This window comes from Nematolebias whitei, chromosome 13 (genome assembly GCF_014905685.2).
Source record: "Nematolebias whitei isolate Nwh7 chromosome 13, NemWhi1, whole genome shotgun sequence".
NCBI classification, from domain to species: Eukaryota; Metazoa; Chordata; class Actinopteri; order Cyprinodontiformes; family Rivulidae; genus Nematolebias; species Nematolebias whitei.
This window is the reverse complement of record NC_056510.1, coordinates 9,109,456-9,129,505: the sequence shown is the minus strand read 5'-3', so window position 1 is coordinate 9,129,505 and position 20,050 is coordinate 9,109,456. Positions and strand designations below refer to the sequence as shown.

The window sequence follows — 20,050 nt, the reverse complement described above, 5'->3', positions numbered from 1 at the left end:
GTTTCCAGATATGTCAAAAGGAAAGGTTTATTTATTTGGTGCTTATGTGGGAGTGGTTGTAAAGTTAAATGAGATTTTTAAAGCAGCTGTTAGTAAAATTTGGAGGTAATTCGTTTTTTTTAAGCTTACTGTCATTTGTGTTAAAAAAAAAAAAAAGCTGATAAAATCTATAACGATAAACTAAACTATGCCAAAAATAGTAAAATTGAGTTGTTTTCCGATGACGTTCATAAAGATTTGCCAGGATGTGCCTTTTGAGGATGTGGGCTTTAACTCGCATGTGTTATTGTTTCTGGTGAGTCAGGCTCAGCATTTAAAGAGAAATTGCGAAGGACTCTCAAACGTTTCAAAACATTTCCCAACATTTTTCAATTTTCTTCCGTAAGTCGCTGAGGTTTGCAGTCCTATCGCTTGAATTGAATTAGGCCTAATCAAGAATCGGAGCTTGTTGTGACAGAATACATCCCAAATGATGCTGCAACTAAATAGTTTACCTACTTTGTCACAAATTTGAGTCTCCAACCTGTCTAACGCAGTCGCAGCCTTGTGAGATGCTAGTTTTACACAGATGAGTGTTTGAGGTCAGTGTCTGTGTTACTTGGAATAGCTTTGACACAAAGTTGTTTCCCCACAACGCAACACGTCAGTGGTGAGTGTTAGTCAGTAGCTTTGAGTCCTTTATGACGCATCAGTCTGATTTTGAACAGATGACATCAGGGTGTATTTCTTCTTCTTTTGTAAACAACTGAGCTTTTCTATGATCAGCCTTTTCAAATACACTAACCCATATGTCTTGTTTATCTATTAGAGGAGCTTGAAGTTTGGTGGCATCATGACTGTAGGGCATGCAAAGATTATTTAATGAGATACCAAGTTATTGCATTATACAGTGTAACATCGGGGGGTATGTATGTATATTTTTTATAAAAACTGGCCATCCCTATTGTTTGAGGAAACTGTGTTTTCTACATTTTATTTTGCTTAAAAGTAAATTGTCCTCAAATGATTGGGGTAGACTGTAGGCCAAAGATGAATTTATGCCCCCTAGCTCCACCATTGCACCCAGTGGTGAATAAAAGTTCCCTTAACTGGCCAGGATCCGTCACTGAGCAGCTTCGGACAAGCCCAAAAAAAAAAAAAAAAAAATCTACCCACTTGAACATCTTCCACCAATTTATTTGACAGCTGAATTGTAAATCTAAGCAAATGTTTGACATTTTTAATGAGCATAAAATAACTAAAAATAAAATTGCAGCACTTACTTTTTGCTTTAGTTGGCGAAACACAAAGTTTGACTCGAGCTGAACTGAGATTTGCTTGTTTTCATTAAATGCACAACAAGGAGTCTTATCAGGAAGGCCCTGCAGGCAGGGTTATTGCTGTGTGGGTGTGTTCTTAAAAATAGGTTCTGGTTTTGCCCCAACCTATCTGCTGTTGGGTTCATAGGTCAGTGCAGACTCCTGTTTAAAGACAGTGTCTTGTCTGCAGCAGTGGAGGAGGCTTGTAACTGCACTTACACTCTGCAGCTCTGGTCGACCTGCTCACTCGTTTGCCAGGCAGAATTTCATTCATCTTTGATTTCTATCTTTAGTTAAAGGTAGGTGAACTTCCTTTTAGTAGAACTAGTTATTACGAAGCCTGTGTTTAATCACCAGTTTGATTTTTTTTTTAACATCTGCTTTAGTTGCAGGCTTATGTAGGTGCAGATAGTTAAGTGGTTAGGCTAGGTCTGTCAGGATGTTTGTAAAGGTTTTTCTTTTACTCTGAATTTTGCAGAAACTTTGGTAACGATACAACTTGTGCAGTTTTCAAGACAAAGTATCGGATGGCATTGCATGTCCACTGAAACGTAAAAAAATGAAACAATGTTGTGCATGAATGATTGATCTCGTTATCGCAGATGAAGGAGCTCCATACTTTTAATCATCAGCTGATAGGACATTGATCTCTTCAGTGCTCAGTGCGTTATTTTTTTCAAGGGGTTTGTTTTAATTTCAATAGACTTTTTTTAATAATTTCATTTATTAAGCATTTCATTAGGGTTAAAGACATGATTTATATCCATCCACTCAAATTCATTGGCTGAGATCAGTTTGTGGCTTTACTCTTGTACACTAAAAACATAAGTGCTGCTATTATGTGTATCATGTTTGAAGATAAAGCTTTGCCTTTTGGACAAGTCAAATTCTGAACGTGTATCAGCCACAACATTGAAATGTTCGACAATGTTACAATTCAAAGTGGAGTTGAAAGTTTGAGGTATAACTTTTTAACTAAACTAGCTGAAGGTCTGCAACTTTAACTGTCAAAACCATAACTGTCTACAGGAACAAAACTTGAATTAACCTCATTAAATTGTTTAATTAAATGTTTAAATACTATGTATGGAAAATTGGTTTCAATATGAAATTAAACTACAATAAACTGGTGACTTTTTTTTGTATTTTACATGTTGAGACAAATTACAAAACTTTCTCTTTTTGTTTTATTATTTTGTAGACACTCTTGAATATAATTTAGATGCTGTGAGTCTTTTCATTATTTTGAGATGAATAATAAAATCAGCTGTGAAACAATAAAACAAATATGCAGCGTTAAAAATGAAAATAATGAACATAAAATTAAGTTCTTGGATATTTATGTTTAGTATTTTTTCTCTAATAAAAGCAGAATCGTATAATAACCTTGTTTTTAAGCTTTTTAATGACAGACCTTCCAGTTTTAGTTGATTTAAGGAAAACCTGCCATCATTTTCTAGAATGTGTCATTTTGATGACTCATAATTTATTTACGTGAACAAAACTACACAGTTTTTCCCTCCCAAGTATGAGTAAAATAACATTTTGTCAGGAACTTGGACTAAAAGTAACAAAAGCTAGCAAGTTACAAATTCAAAATAATCAAAACTTTATAAAAAAAAAAAAAAAATTCTAGTGAAATCTTAAAAACTAATTAATCCAGCGCTACAACTAAATTTATAGGAAGCCGAGTTCACAAAGCAGTTATGGGTTCATATTTCTGTCAGAAAAACTAATTTTAAGTGTTATTAGTGCCATTATAAACATAATATGTTTAATAAAAACAGTCAAAACTCTGCTTAAACTAGCCTTTCCAAATGTAGTTATGAATATAAACATTATTTATTTCCTTGTTACTTTGTTACTGAGAGCTGCTGTAGAGGCGCTAAAGACAAACATGGCTCCACAGCCACAAGTTGATTTTTTTGTGTTAGTGACCAGAAAGCTGTGCCACATTTGCCACATCTAGATTTAGAAATCACAACTCATTTTTATGTGCTCGACTTGCAAAACGACATCCCCGGACATGTACGGGAGTTTATTTTGTTGCTCACCTCTGCCACTGTTGTGCACGCCTCGGCCCACTTTGTACGCACCATCGCAGCTGGTTCGGTTTATTTTATGTAGCACCAAGTCACAACAGAAGTCATGTCAGGGCACTGAACAGAAACATTCATATATAAAATTAAGTTAACACTATTTATCTGAGGAGCAGACTCATCTTGAGCAAGCAAGAAGGCAACAGTGGAAAGGAAAAACATTTATGATTTAATCTACTGGAGCACACTTTTAACATAAAAATGTACACGTTTGAAGATTTCAATGTTTCGTTGTTATCTCGGGTGTAGGTTTTAGACTTGGACGTGGTTTCTATCAGAAGAGTTTGGTGCAACAACAAGTTGGAGATGCTCTAAAACAAAACTGGGGAGGGTTTGAGAAGACTGCTCTGACGTTGATTATTTTAAGAGAAAATTTGGTGAACAAACGTTTTTGAACATGTTCAAAACTGAAGCCTCATAACTCTGGAAACTGAGAACCCCCTGTGACCTTTTACCCACCCAATTCTTCAGTGTTCCTGGGCAACATGGACCTCCCTCGAGCAGAACGTGCACTCTTAACACCCAAAAAAATAAACCCGCCGAGCTCCAGAGAAACCTAAACAGTCAAACATTAGATCCCCAGATGTTTCAGACAACAGAGATAAAAGCATCTGTGCCAACATCTCTGTGCAGGACTCCCCCTGGACTAGTGTTATGATGGTGGTTGGTCAGATATTGGATAAAAAATGTTGTTTTTTTTATCAGATAGATGCTTTTATAATAGCAGACTTTTATTCTGTTCCAAAGTAAGGTTCCATACAATAATTTCTCTTTTTTCCCTCAGATTCTTTGTTTTGCTGCATCTTGCTACCTTGTGGGAGTGGAAAAAGAAATCAATGTAGTAAATATTGATGTTTTAGTTGGTGTTCAGAGACCTGCAGTGTGCACTCTGTTGTAACTAGTGTTGACAGCTGTGAGGAGGATATGTCATCCCATTTGTTTTTAACGGTATCTTTGCTCTGTACAGCACAATTATGTTCCCTCATGACGCCGGTATAAACTTTGCTAACAAGCTGGCGGGCAAAAGTGTCTGTGTGCGCAGTTGTCTGGTCTATGTTGTGCGCCTTCTCAACATTATCCAACAGTATTCCTCATCTGACCCTTCTTTATTTCTGTCCACCCCCTCTCTCTATGCTTCAACCACCCACAGGCTTCGCAAGAGACCTTATGAGGATCATTTGACTGGAATGATATTGCTGCTTCGGGCGTTTTAAAGTGGGAGAAAACAAGCAATTTGTTACTCAATCCTCAGTAGAGAGTTTCTTGTGCTCCAAAATGCTTCCCGATTCAGTCATTAGATCTGCTATTCTAAGATAAAGGTGTTGCAGCTTCGGATGTTGTTTGTTTACAAGACTGTTATCCTCGTTTTCCAGTTGTTTCCATAAAATCATGTGTGAATTGATATCATCTTGCAGCTCATCAGTGTTTCAGGGCAAGGTTTGTACGCTTTGATCTGCCTCTGCAAAACCCAGATTATTGCAGAAACTTAGAGCTGCTTGATTATGATCAAAATCACAACCATGCTTATTGTCAAAATAGTCACGATTATTGAAAACAGGGAATTAAGCATCCCACTTTAAAGTAATGTTTATTGAAAGTGTACAAAGACTAAGCCGTATTGTTGTATATGTGATTGTGACTTATTAGATTTATAATTTAAAAATACTATTTTCATTTACTTTGACTTTAATTATGTTTAAAAAATGCTCCCCATATTTCTAATAAGTAACTTGTCCTAGAACTGTTTTAAAGGATTTTTGTTGGATTTGAGACTGTAAGCCTGGGATTTAGATAAATCAAGTAGCTAAAGCTAATTAGCATGATTTTCCTCATTGTTTAACATTTAAACATTTGCAGAAAAACTGCTAAAACTAGTCTTTGTTTGTTTTCTTTTCTATGGGTTATGGTTAAGAAAACGGTACAGATTAATTTAAAATTTTGTTTATTTTTGGTCGAAGCTTCATGGAGCCAGGGACCAAATAACGCATTTGGCCCCAGAGCTGCAGGTTGCAGACCCCTGGTGTAGGTTTTCAGTCATCCAGGGCATGGCAAATCTAAAATAAAAAATATATATATTTTTTTTAAATTATTTTAAAAGACCTCTGATCAAGACAAAGCATCCTCATGATATTCACTGAGCTGACACAACCCTTAAAGTTCCTCTGGATATATTCATCACTCTAGAAGTAAAATGAGTCCATTTCTGTTTTGTTTCTTTTCCTCAGGGGACCATAAGTGAGGGCGCAATGCAAGTGCACGTGCACACCAAGTTCTGCTTCCTGTGCGTGCTCACCTTCCTCTTTCAACAGTGCAACCACTGCCACGGAGATCAGAACGGTGGACATCACCATGACAACCACAGCGACCTGCAGATCTCTGAGGCTCCATACGTGAGCGCGGCTGCCGGGTCTCCAGACTCCAGAAGTCCTGAAGGAGACGCTCTGGAGGAAGAGCAGCGCTTCTACATCCAGCAGCTGTTCAGGCGCTACGGTCAAAGGGACCGCTTAGATTTCCAGGGATTTGAGAGCCTGTTGTTTAGTTTGGGCCTGGGAGGAGTCAAGGTGGTAGATGTGGATCACGAGCATCTAGGCCACGATCATGTAGCCCACCTTGACTTGCTGGATTTGCAGGAGGGTCTGCACTCACATTCATCCACAAGCAAAGGCCACCACCACGAGCCTGATCATCCTCACCAGCATCCCCGTTCCCTCCATCCCTCAACAGAGCGGGGTCCAACAAACTGCAGCCACGCTCCAGCTGTGAGTCCAGCTGCTGATGTTCCTGCCAAATATGACCATGTTCACCATCATGGACACACTCATCATCACAGTGAGGAGGAGGATAGTAACCATAAACATTCTGATGATCATGTGCAGGATGCACATGATGATAATCACATTCATGATGAAGGGGACCAACATGAGCAGGTGCAGGTTAACCACAAGGATGTGTCCTCTCAACCTAAGAACCATAATCACAGTGATCACAGTGGTGCTCATAAACATCACACCCATCAAGTGCACACAGACACCACTGCTGTTTACCCCAAACAGATCCCCTCTGCCAATCTGGAGCCATCCCAAGTCCATCAGTCATCTCCGCCTCCAACAAAAAGGCCCAAAAGGCTCAGAACGAAGGCCAGGGGCCAGCAAGTACCAAACAAATCCCTCTCCCCTGACACATCTCCGTCAGGTGATCACGAACATGAACACAGTCCTGATCATCATGAAAAACATACTCACAGTCATTCTCATAAAGACAAGAGAGAGGCTCCGGGGGCGCCTGCCACACCTACACCGATGCTCTCCGGACATCTTGGCAGTCTGTCGCACCAGCACGAGGAGGTAGGACTTTTTTTAATGAACGGTTGCTGGTACATGAGAACAACTCGTGAGAACTTTTCTTCCTCCTTTCAACATTTTGAAGGAATGTTAAATTTCTTATCAAATCACAAAAAAAAAAAAATCTTTATGAAGTTCCAGTTTATCATCTCTTCCTCAATTTTTTTATTTTTATTGAAACTACTTTGGAATACAGTAGTCCCTCGCTACTTCGTGGTTTTACACTTATTGTGGGGGGAGTGGCTAGGCCTGTCAGGATACAATTTGCTGGGCGATTAATTGTCTCAGAAATTATTGCGATAAACGATAATATTGTTTGAAATTTGACAATAATTGGTAATTATTGTCAAATTTAAGAAGAAATGTTTAATTTGTTTTGTGTGTAATACCTTTTTTTGACCACCGGATGGCAGTATAAGACTGAACCGAAGGATGGATAGTGAGGGAGCGAGCAGCGTGTCTCTTTAAGAAAAATGGGAGGGAGGCTCCTTGACGTGACATGGGCTGTCTCTCTTTGGTTCTCAACATGGCGGACACTCAGTGTGGTTTGAGCTCTTTAGCATAGCGCAAAGCTTTTAATTAAAAAAATCAATAAACAAGTTCTCAGCTTATTTTTGCAGAGAAAAACAACTTTTTATACGAAAGCACGGGTTTCGACCAAAAATTTTGGAGCTTCTACAAGACAGATGTTTTTTCCCCCGAGGTCAGCCTGTTAGCTTAGCTCATTACTTAGCTTCTCAGTTTAGCTGCATTTTAACCATCCAAAAACACAATTTTGGATGGTTAAAATGGATTTTAAAGAGAAAGGAGAAAGGGAGGGGTCAGTGAAGAGCACCGGAGTTGAGCTTTTTGTCATCCGATGTCTTCAGTAGAAAAAGATAGATGAAGAAACGATGAAGCCAATAAATGAAAATGAGGTCAATAATTTTCATTTATCATGTGATTAATTGATTTATCGCGACAGGCCTAGGCGTGGCCCCGAAACCCCGCGATAAACCAGGGACTACTTTACTGTAAATTATTTCTACAATACCAAAATGTTAGTTTTGTTAAGAACATGACTTGTTTATTGTATATTTTTTTAACTATCCACAATTAATTTATTTAAATGAATGAAGAATTTTTCAAGTCCTTGAAAAATTGAGATATTTGAACAGCTTACATTTTTGGTAGTTTTGGCTTTTACCTACTGTTCTGCAAATTTTAGCTGTTAGCGAACATTTGCTGGTTTAAGCTTTAATCTATTTCTGATTTTGGCATTTAGCCATCTTTTTTTTACTATTTTATTACATAACTATCATTCTGCTAGTTTAGTTTTAACTTTTAAGATGGAGTTTTTTGTATTTTGGTATTTGGATACTTTTGCTGAACTTCTGTGTAGCTAAAGTTTTGTATGTATTATTCAGCTAACTTTAGCTTTAAGCTACAGTTTTACTTGTTTTTCGTTTTTGTTTTACTAATTTATCTTTCCCAATTGTTTTAATCTTAACAATGAAGTTTCAGCAATTTCAGTAAATTCCAGCAAGGTCACTCAATGTTCAGTATTTACTCTGAATTTTACCAAATAAAATGCAATTTTTATAGTAGTCTTGTTTTTTAATCAGTGAAGTACAAAAATATTTTAATGAAACACTCTGGGGGATTAAACCTGGCACTTAAAGTGACGCCATTCTGGACAGTTTTTTGTTAGATTTAAGTATTTAAAAGATTGATTAAACCATTTTGTAGAAATATTTTCAGTATGTCTCAAACGAGCATCACTTCTTTTTATTTATGTTAATTTCTAATAAAAGAAAAATATGCCTAACATTTTTGTATTATTTATTGGTCACCAGTGTTCTTTTTTATATATATTTCTTGTCTTTGTATCTCCCTGCCCATCCAGTGTTTGAACCTCACTCAGCTCCTCGCCTACTACGGACTGAATCCTGAATCCCTCATCTCCCCGAGCCAGTTCACTTACCTGTGTCCTGCCTTGCTGTACCAGATAGACAGTCGAGTCTGCATCCGTCATTACCATCAGATGGAGGTGGAGCAAGAGGCCCTGGAGCCTGTCAGTCCTGGTAAGAGCCAAGCATCGATTTGCTTCATTGCAGCAGAAAACGAGAAGTCATTTCAGCCAGTGTCAACTTTCCCAAGCTTTTCTTGTAGAATTGTGCCTTATACTTGCAGGTATTTCATAATGTTTTCTGACGCATTTCATGACAAAACGATGTGCTTGTGCTCATCTTACATTTCAGGTGGTTTAAGACAAACGTTCCTGACTTAACCAGTGCTTTGCATATAACCTGACTAATGATACCAACAAACGGTGCCTTTTAGCCCATTGTTCTTTTATCGCAGTCCACCCTGCTTGTTTGATCATTACATCATTGTTGCGTCCTTTTAAATCAATGGTTTATTGGCGACATCATCACTAGGAGTGCACCTCGGTCATTGATTGTAGAAAAATAAAATCCAATCAAAGACTGCAGACTTGAAGACATTCTTGTTAGCGTTAGCTGTCCAAGTTGAAACAGTCACATCAAAGTGTAAGCACTAGTTTGACAACGCATGTTTTTCCTTTATACTATGATAACGCTGGGATGCTGATAATGTAAGGTTATGTCTTGTCTGTAGTACTACCTTTTTTATCCTCCGAAGGGAGTTTTTATGAATATCCTACTACCTGTTCACATTTGTATATTTCTGGAAGGCTGCTAATTTTGACTATTCATTAGGAAAATAGCTACAGCTGTAATCTCAGCTGCAGTTGTATTCGTGTGCAGTGTTGTTTTGTTTCCCTAAATGTTGGTTTAAATATAGTTGTGCATTTAGCTAACATCTGGGGTATAAAAGGACCAGCTGGAGTTTTATAGTGTGTGTGCAGGGATGTCACTAAGACTGTTTGTTCTGTCATTACGGATGGTAATTGGCTGTGTAATGTTTACAGCTATGTCCAGTTAGCATGGTATCAATACACATATTCTGGTCATATTCTCAGGTAAACACAATGGTGAGATCCTCACACTGCAGTGGATATTGAATTTTGAAATTTGAGTCTGGACTGAGTCACCGACACACTCCACCTTTGTCAAACTTTGTCAAGGCGTTGCACTTTAGGATGGATTGATGCAGTCAGGGCCATGTAAAACCTTTTGGTGGGTAGCTCATTATTTTACAGTTTGATTCAAGCAACAGGGTTGCCCACATCAAAACGATAATCTGTTGTCAAATGTAGGGCCAAGAGATGAATTACCTAAAGCCACTTTGCCATTGATAAGTGCGACTCCACTCGACTCTCGTCTTATCAGTTCTTCTCAGGTGTATGGGATTTGCCACTGTGACTTGTTTCCCTGCTCTGTGGGCGGAATTGTAACTCAATGTGTCCGAGCCACTCAGCCCGTTGTGGTCCTTAATTGCCCTATAATAGGACTTCAATTTCTGTAGTTTATCCCAGCAATGTTTAAAGTCTGAGTATAGCCATGCTGTGCCATCATTTCCAATATCTCTCTAAATGAGCTCATTTCTTGTGCCACCGTCCGGCTCACGCTGAATCCTAACATCGACCAGTAAAGTTAGGAAAGTCTGTACCTCATCACTGGTCCACAGCACTATTTTTGGAGCTTCCATACCAGAAACTAGAAAAAACAACACACTCAACATGATCTGAGAGGAAATCGAGGTTCAGAAGTAGTTTTTTGATTTGCTGGGAGCGTCATCCAGTGACGTAGCTCCTCTGACCAATCAACGGCTGCTGCCTGCTTACATCAAAGTCATCATCTCAGAGCAGTTCGCTTGTAAACACGAACAAGGTGGTCCCATAAACCGGGCTGAGCGGGGATGGGTACTGGCAATGGGCAGGCCCTTAACTAGTGCGGTGTGATCTGGAACCGATGAGAGTTGAGACCGTGGAAAAGCGCCATTAGTGACTGGAAGGTGCACCTTGCACAGTAGCCTCTGCAAGAGTGAGTTGTTTTTTTTGTTTTTAAACAGTAGAATATCCCATGAAATTTTCCCTCTTACCAGGAATCACACATGGCCACAAACAAACAAAGGAAGCTAGTTGGACAACATGAGTGATAAACACATATTATGTGATCCTCTGATGAAAGCGTCAGGAGCTCTGGAGACGAAGGTGCAATTTGAGTGGTGCTGAGTTTTGACCGAGCATCCTGCCTTCAGTCCATTAAAGGTGACCAGTTTGACTCATTATATCCATCAGTCTGTAATGCTTCATGGGGAAGATGCTCTGGTTTAGGACTAGGCCTGTTGCAATAAACAATAAATCAATTAATCGCATGATAAATGAAAATTATCGACCTCGTTTTCATTTATCGACTTTATCGTTTCTTCGTCTTTCTCTTACTGAAGACACCGGATGACAAAAGGCTCAAGTCCAGTGCTCTTCACTGACCCATCCCTTTCTCTCTTCTCTTTAAAATTCATTTTAACGATCCAAAAGTCGCGTTTTTGGCTCGTTAAAAGCAGCTAAGCTGAGAAGCTAAGCTAACAGGCCAACGTCAGGGTGGGGAAACCTCCTTCTTGTCAAAGCTCCAAAACTCACAGTTGAAACCTGTGCCTTTGTGTAAAAAGTTGTTTTTCTCTGCAAATGAAGCTGAGAACTTGGTTACTGATTTTTTTCTTTTAATTTTATTAAAAGCTTTGTGTGAAAAATGCTATGCTAAAGAGCTCAAACCACACCGAGCGTCCGTCATTTTGAGAACCAAGCAAAGGAATGAGAGACAGCCCATGTCACGTCAAGGGGCCTCCCTCTCATTTTACTTAGAGACACGCTGCTTGTTCCCTCACTATCCATCCTTTGGTTCAAACAGTCTTATACTGCCATCCGGTGGTCAAAAAAGGTACTACATGCAAAACAAATGACCATTTATTGTCAAATTTCAAACAATATTATCCATCCATCCATTATCTTTACCCATTTATTCCATTTTGGGTCACGGGGGTCGCCGGTGCCCATGTCCAGCGATCACTGTGCGAGGCCTATTTAAAACTGTGTATTGTAAACACAAATGACATTGAAACTTTTTATTTGTTTAGCAGTAATAATTTGCCCTTGTGTATGCTGACTCATTTCCTGCATGCTTGAAGTGAAAAATAAATGTTTATGTTCCCACGAGTCCTCTTTATTTCCCTTCATATCCTGATCACATGCCTGAGTCAGGTGCGGTTTTTAAACAAAACTCAACAACGAAAAACATTTCTGTGAACTAAGTGTGAAGTCCTGCTCTGGGAACTCTCTCTGTTTCTATCTTTGCAAGTCTTTTAAAATATGAAATCAACATATCATGGAGTTAATAAGTTACAGCTTGTGAAATAAAACTCATAAAGCCATAAAAGTTTTATACCAATCAAAACTGGAACGAACTCTGAAACTTAGCTGATATTTTCACAACTTTTTCTAAGTGAAGCTCTGAGATCTGATAAAGAAAATGTCTACCTGTGTAATCATCAGAAGGATGTGGAGTTTTCTGTTTATTTCTTTTATTCACCTTTATTATTCCTGCTGTGTGTTTGTGTTTTTAATTTTAATTAAAACTCGGGCAAAGCCGGTAAAAGTTGTGAACCCATCACTGTAAACAACAGCACAACGTGGCAAGTATGGGGTCATAAAACGTTCTGCACGACCTAATTTAATTAGAATTAGAGGTAGAAAAGGGCACTTTTCACGACAGATAATCAGTGCAGCAGCAACAGACGTGCTCCTTAAAGTTTTTGGGGGGTTTGGGTAGAATAAAGCAGCAAGCACTTAAGTTCAATTGTGAGAACGTTCCATTATTAAACACCGTCCCCTCCGAAGGAACCTGCATCACATGTGCCTTAGGCAGCACCGTGTCACCGCTCACAACAACCATAAAAATGGTAATGATGATGGGAGAGACAGCACAAACAAGTCAAAAGGGCAGCAATGGCTCCTCATTAGTGGGGAAACTAGAGGCGGTAGATTCTTAGAAATGCTGAACTGAGATTCAACCGCAGACATCGGGAAACGCTGCGGAGCTGCCTCTCATCTACCTCCTGCTGGTCTTCATGGGGGAGCTCAGACAATGTGCTGTTCTTTCTCTCCAGTCCCCACTCCCCCCTCTTTTTGCACTGTGCCAATTAGGAGAGTCTAAGCGACACCGCGGGCCATTTTTCTGAGCCATGGCTCACAGGAGATGCGTAATTGGAGAGAAGCCACAGACCAGTTGGTCTCCCTCTCCTCTCTTCTGTTCCTTTATCGCCGACTTCAGATCGCCCCCATTGCATCACCTTCGCAACTGCATTCACACCGAGCTACACCTGTAAAAAGGTAATGAGCTGGAGAAGTAGATGAGCTGCAGGAGTGCGAGGGACCTGCGATGATGTGGTGATGAACTGTCTACCTGATATACAGTTGCCTCTCAGGGTTGCACTGTGCTCGGTCCGATGGCGACAAATAGGAAAGCAGTGAGCTGTAAAAAAAATAAAATAAACGTTTCTTTGTTATGCAGAATGATGCTGTAACAATAAAACTGCAACATGAAGGTTAGCTTTGAGGTCTGAGCCGTCATGAGCCTGTCCGATTTGTCCATCTTGATGACGATGACATGGAGTAAACTGGTGAGTGAGCTGATGTGTCAAGAGGTTGTTATCTGCTTCACACTGAAGACCGTGATGGGAGAAGCTGCGTCCATCATCATAAGTAGCATTTGGGAGTTGGTGAGTTTCCAAGGATAGTTGTTTTTATTTTAGTCAAATCACCTCCTCCATGCCCCTGTTCCTCGAGTGGACAGACTGCAGCCATCAGAGAGGTGTTTTCTAATGGTTTTACATCCTGCAGCTGGATAATGGTTCGGTAACAGCAGGATTCAGTCCCTCTAAAGACCACTCTGTCAGGTAGAGGTGTGTTTCTGATCATCTGAAGCCGCCCCACCTGGGGCCGATTACACCAGAAGAAAATGTGTCTTCTGTATAATTTTACACTCATTAGCTGTTCTTTTTCTTCCTCTGGCTCTGTGCTTACTGTCATTTATAATAATAAAGCACCACAATTAGAGTTGGGTAAAATTATGGACAAGGTTGTAAAATATATTTTGCAGAACTGGAGCAAAACCAGAGACTTACCGGCAGAGCACCTGCTTTGCAGCACAATAATTGTTGGACACTTGTTTGGTTCGTTGTTACCTTTAAAATAATCTGAAGTAAATGGTGTGAAAGTTGCACATCACATGCACACAGCATCCAGTTAATCAATGTGGGGGGGGGTTAAGCTGAATGTCAACTGTGAAGGACCCAGCATCTTCGCTGGAGCAAACGCAGCAGCAGCAGCTTCGGTGTGACATTGAATTTCATACTACATTAAACATTTGGTCATCTTTGACGAAAGAATCACAAACTTTTCTCTCTCTTACTTGTGTGGGTTTTGAGATGCCTCCCTGCCTGACAGCTGGACCGGCACTTTAAATGATCGCGTGCCTTTTTCACTTTTTCTTTTGTGTTCCATGACTGTGGCCTTGAATGCAAAATGAGGGTCGGCGGGGGTAGCATTCTGCTGGAAAGTTGTCTCGTATTTTGTGCTTCAGGCATCATATGTCATCACAAGGACACACAGACTGACATCCTCAGCTGGAAAGTTTCATTCACACTCAAACAGAACAAAAAACGGTCAAATAGCATCAGGCAGCAGTTGAAATATGTTAAAGCAGCAGCTGTTGGGGTTCTTTTTAGTCCCCTGTTGCGGGGGGAAAAGGGGGAATTGGAAATACCCTGTATCCGTCCGTCTATCCGTTCGTTAACGTTGTGAGCAGGATAACTTAAAAAAGAAGGGATGTACTGACTTCCATTTTGGTGTGTGGCTACATCAAGGAGAACAAAAGGTTATATGGCCAAAGGATATATATGAAAACCGACCACCCCTATCATTTGAGGAAACTGTGTTCCTGTATTTATATTGCTTAAAAGTAGGGATGCACAATATTATCGGCATGGTATCGGACGATATTAACAGTAAAGTTAAATATCGGACATTCCATCAAAATAACTCACTGATATAAAAGGTGCTGTTTATAATATATAAGGCATACAATTTACCATTTAAGTTGGATATTAAACATAATCCAAGTTGAAGTGTTACATCATTTTCGGTCCCCTTTTTGGTATCTGCATTTGGTAGCAGGCCAAAGTGACAAAGACCATGCAGAATAATGTTGTATTTTAATTCCACAGCAGAGAAAGCTATGTAGTCTCAGCAAATAGGTCTAGGGGGAAAATATTAGTATTGGTATCGGTTATCAACCAAATAAGTTTTAACATATTGGCATGTCTGATATCGGCCAAAAATCCAATATCGTGCATCTCTACGTACAAGTATTTTCCTCAAATGATTGTCAAAACTAAGAAACGTGCAGACTTCCATTTTGGTGTTTGGCTGCAGCTAGGTATGGGCTTGGTATAAGAGGGATGAATAAAAAAAAAAATTAAAAAGTGCTGATACTTTTGTTTTTAGGGAAGTTTTCCCACACAAAGGGTTCCTGGCGACTTGAAATCAGGGAAAACCTGGAAAATGGCTTTTCCAGACGGGGAAAACTGAGAATTTAAACGATGATCTGCTGATTAAAAAAATTATCTTTCTGAGATTTTTAACATGTCCATGTATCAATGCTAGTATTTTAAGATCATTAAGCCTATGTTCTGTTTCTACAGTGTACATGTGTACTTTTGTCCTTACCAATAGGCTCTGGTGGCTTTTTAGCTTCTAATGTTATACAAAATAATTAATTATTAGGAATAATTGCCGTATTTACGTACTATAGGTTACAGTTTCAAAGTGGCTGAAATATCTCTTCAATTTTCAGGATTTACTCGGGGGAACAATCGGGCAAAACTAGAATTCTGTTTTAATGAAATGCTGGGAACCCTGACACAGCAGGTTTAGATCAAAATTATTGTTCTGAACAAGCCATGATTGCTTCAAATGTTTCTTCGTTTTGTCCTGGCTGGTAACAAAGTGCTGTTATGGGAGCTGTGATCACCGTGAATGAAGTATTTGTTGTACTCGTCCAAATCATCACATGTATCGTTGCATCCCTAGCTGTTACCATTGAAACGACTGAAATATTCTTTTATTTGTGGCTTACAGTTGTCCAGTGATGTCAAGCTGCTCACTGAGGCTCGCTCTCGTATCACTTTTCTGTTATCGTGTCTTGACACTGCTGGATTCAGCTCAGAATCCTTCTCTACACCGAAAAGGTCGCAGATAATCTGGCTCCAGGCAGCAGAACTGACCTCCTGACACCTTCTATCCCTGTTAGATCCTTCAGATCTTCTGAGCAGGAGCTGCTAGTCGCGCTCTCGACTGGGAACACATGGGGGCTGTTTGCTGTGCCGGATCACAGCCGATGAAAGTCCCCCTCTGGGACTCAGATCAGCAAACTCTGAGGATTTATTTTATTGTGTGTGCTGCCTCGTACACTCGCTGCTGTGCTGTGTGTTGCTTTTAATTGCTGCACGTCTCTGTGTTTTTAAATTTTATTTTAAAGGAAATCACGTTTTCACCAAAGACACTAATAAACTGTTTTGTTCTCGTCAGTGTGGGTCTGGATCTGGGGCTTTGTGTCCATCACCATCATCAGCCTGCTGTCTCTGCTTGGTGTGGTTCTGGTTCCAATCCTTAAGCAGTCCTGCTTCAAGTTCCTGCTCACGTTCCTGGTGGCGTTGGCAGTGGGCACGCTCAGTGGCGATGCGCTCCTTCACCTGCTGCCTCATGTGAGCTCACAGCACTTAACCAAAAAAAATAAAAAGAATTCAGCTGTGCTGTATTTACCACCTTAATTACTTCCTAGAACATTTGTTTATCTTTAGTAAAGTTGGAGGTGTTGGAACAACTTGCAGAAAATGAAAATAGCCACCACAGTTTGTGTAGAATTGCAACAATTTAAATTTTAGAAAAGCATAATAGAGCGATGACTCAGCTTCTATATAAATCTCTGTCTGCTCGTGAGCCAATGTTTGTTCCTTCTGCAGTCTCAGGGACAACACGACCACAGCCAGCATGGCTCCAGCAGTGACACTGATCTGGGAACAGCCTTTGATGGAGTGTGGAAGGGGCTCACGGCGTTGGCCGGCATCTACCTCCTCTTCATCATCGAGCACTGTATTGGCATGTTTAAGCACTACAAAGACCAGAAGGTGAGAGCGACTTGATCCAGGTGTAAAAAGTTGATTAAATCAAGAAGCTGCAGCTGTTTTAATCTGAAAAGACATTTCTGCACTTCGCTCGCTAAATTAAAAGTGTCCAGAGCTGCAAACTCTGCTAGCTGTTCCAGTGTGTACATGAATACAGTGTAGGAAATATTTTAATTTTTTTAACAAAAACTTTGACTCTTTTTTTTTTCATGGTAGAAGAAATTTTAACAAACTATTTATGAGAAAAGGGAGGAAAATGTTTTGTAGCTTCAACCTCCTTTGATAAAAATTTAATTCTGAACTATGCAGCTCATTTTAGCCCTTTCTTTGTAGAAACGTCAAATATACATTTCATTTAAGGACAATAAAACATATAGGTTGAGTGAAAATAAAAATCAGGACGATTTGTTGAATATTTCATTGACACATATTTAACAAAAAAAAAATTATACTGTTCAAAATATTTTACTATTTACATTAAAAATCCCAAAATATCTAATTTCTTCAAAACGTGGTTCACTTTTGAAATCTACTTCAGCAGACTGGCTCTACTTTCATCTATTAGTGCTTATTTTAGTTAGCATTGTGTTGCTTATTTAGCTACTTTTATCTAGTATTTTGCTAATTTTAAGCATTTGTCACTTTTAGCCTTTAGTTAAGAGTATGGTACTTTTAAATTTTTTATAGCGTTTTACTACTTTTAACCATAAGTTTGCATTTTGTTACTTTTAATTTGAGATTTCCTTCTTTCATCTTTTCGCTTGTTTGCTCAGTTTAGCTTTTAGCTTGTTTTTTGCTAATTTTAAGCATTTGCTATTTTTAGCCTTTAGTTAAGAAAACGGAACTTTTCCATCTTATATAGCGCTTTAGTACTTTAAACTATAAGTTTAGAGTTCTGTTACTTTTAATTTGAGTTTTTCTACTTTCATCTTTTAGCTTGTTTGCTTAATTTAGCTTTTAGCTAGTGTTTGGCTTTTTCAGCAAGTGTTTTAGTCATTCAGACCTCGGCAGTCGCATTTTCACCGAAACTTCACATTTTCGAGCTCTGTTGATTCATAATGTTGTGATCTGATGTGTTCACAAAACTTTTTGTTCTTCTCAGCCTCTTGGATGGAAAGTGTTAAAATAATTTTGGGTTTCTGTGGATTTGAGACAAAGATCACACTGTGCGGCTGGAAGTTGGATTGATGACATGGTTATCAACAAGCTAAAAAACTACTAGCATGATCAGATCAATCTGTTTCAATCCTTGCATTAGGTTCTTCTTCGTACAGGAATGTTGCTAAAATTAACCTTTTCTGTTATTGTTGTGAAATTATATAAAATTCATTTTTGTGATATTTTTGGTGAAAGCTACAAAGAGCCACTACAGACGGCCCAAAGAGCTGCATGTGGCCCCAGAGCCGCAGGTTGCAGACCTTTGGATTAAGCTATCATCGAGCACTTTGATGTTGTCTTTGAGTTTTGTTTTTGTCGAGGCTGTTTGAGGTTTCTGGCGTGAACCGAGTGTCTGTAAATAGAACGTGTTGCTCACAGGGTATGAAGGTGAGCGAGGAGGGGAAGATTGGCAGGAAGCTGTCAGATCACAAGCTAAATCGGCGCTCAGATGCAGAATGGCTGAACCTGAAGCCACTCAGTGAAGGTAAGAGGTGTTCAGGTGTGCAGTTTTCCCGCCTGCAGCTGTCACTCTTAACATCTGCGCTCTGATTCAGACCCGGAGAGCACAGCCGTCTCCTGCGACAGCGGTCACAACGACACACAGCTCACAGAGCTCCAGACGCCCGACTCCCCCACCAACAAGACGCCGCTGGCGCTCTCAAACCCCCAACAGAACCAGCAGTCACCCACAAAAAAGAACGTCCACAAGGCCAAGAAGCACGGACACTCGCACGGCCACGGACACTCTCATGGAGGGAACTGTCACTCAGACCAGGAGATGAAGGACGCTGGGATAGCCAGCATTGCCTGGATGGTCATCATGGGAGACGGCATGCACAACTTCAGCGATGGCCTCGCTATCGGTAACTAAACTTAATCCTAATCATTAAAAAAAAAAAAAACGACAAACCAGTTTCAGGAGCAAAGATACTAGATTATTTGTATTTTCACAGGCGCAGCTTTCAGTGCCAACCTAACAGGCGGCATCAGCACCTCTGTCGCTGTTTTCTGCCACGAATTACCTCATGAACTGGGTAAGACCGACAAGAATGTAGAAAAATACTGTGAAAGTGCACACCACGTAAATTAACATCCACAACTGGAGTCAACCCTATTCAGCATGGCTGCTGCAGCCGACTAGCCTCAAAAATGTTTGTTCAAAAATACATTTCTGTTTGTTGATGTGAAGATGATCAGCGCCTCTTCTCTCACCTGACCTGAAACTTTAATCAGAGCGAGTCTCTCATCTCCCCGCCTTCGAAACGTAAAAAAAAAAAAAACGAGCCACATCAATAATCATCACCGTTGTCATCATGCTGAGAAAAAAAGAGCTTTTTTCCCCAAAATTACTAACTTGTGTCTGACAGGACCGAGACGACATGTCAATATCTGTCAGCGAGGATGATGGAGCGCACCTGGCACACCTTCTTCAGTCCACACAGCTGCTCTTACTGGCAGTTTGTCCTCTGAGGACACATCTGGCAACGTTAAATTCAGCAGTGATTGTCTTTTTATGTTAGTGAGAAAATGGTGAGATTAGAAGTAAAGGTGGGCGACGATGTTTTGCCTGACTCTGCAAGTTCAAGTCAAGTTTGTCATTCGCATCACATGTGGTACTTGAGGTGGAATGAAATTATGTACTCAGGATCCCAGTTACAGTAGTCTCTCGCTACTTTGCAGCTCATTTTTCGCGGACTCTCTCCATCGCGGTTTTTCAAACTAAGATTGGACATGACACACAATTGGATGATTGATGGATGAGCCGCACGGTCGGCATGGAATTTTTATTTAAAATAAATTATTTTAAATTAGTTGGCACCTGCTGCACCTTTATGCAGCCCACAGCTGCAGGAAAAGCTTCCTGCTGCAGCTGATCAGCTGTTCTCCATGCAGAGCAGAGAAGTGGGCGTGGCCCAGAGCGCTTGCAGGAGGCACAGAGCTGAAATCATGACATTCTGTGCTCAGAGCGTTTAGAGTTTAGAAACATTGTTTAGAATATTGCAATAGT

At 39.9% G+C, this 20,050-nt stretch overlaps 1 protein-coding gene across 1 annotated transcript in view; it reads left to right on the top strand.

Moving 5' to 3' along the window:
- slc39a10 (solute carrier family 39 member 10) overlaps positions 1-20,050 on the top strand; it is a 36,828-nt gene that overhangs the window by 12,579 nt on the left and 4,199 nt on the right. The window contains exons 2-8 of the mRNA XM_037686304.1: positions 5,623-6,741; positions 8,624-8,801; positions 16,289-16,464; positions 16,723-16,887; positions 18,421-18,526; positions 18,597-18,905; positions 18,996-19,076. Of these exons, the coding sequence (XP_037542232.1) occupies positions 5,644-6,741; positions 8,624-8,801; positions 16,289-16,464; positions 16,723-16,887; positions 18,421-18,526; positions 18,597-18,905; positions 18,996-19,076 (2,113 nt within the window). The 5' untranslated portion in view covers positions 5,623-5,643. The remainder of the gene's footprint in view (positions 1-5,622; positions 6,742-8,623; positions 8,802-16,288; positions 16,465-16,722; positions 16,888-18,420; positions 18,527-18,596; positions 18,906-18,995; positions 19,077-20,050) is intronic.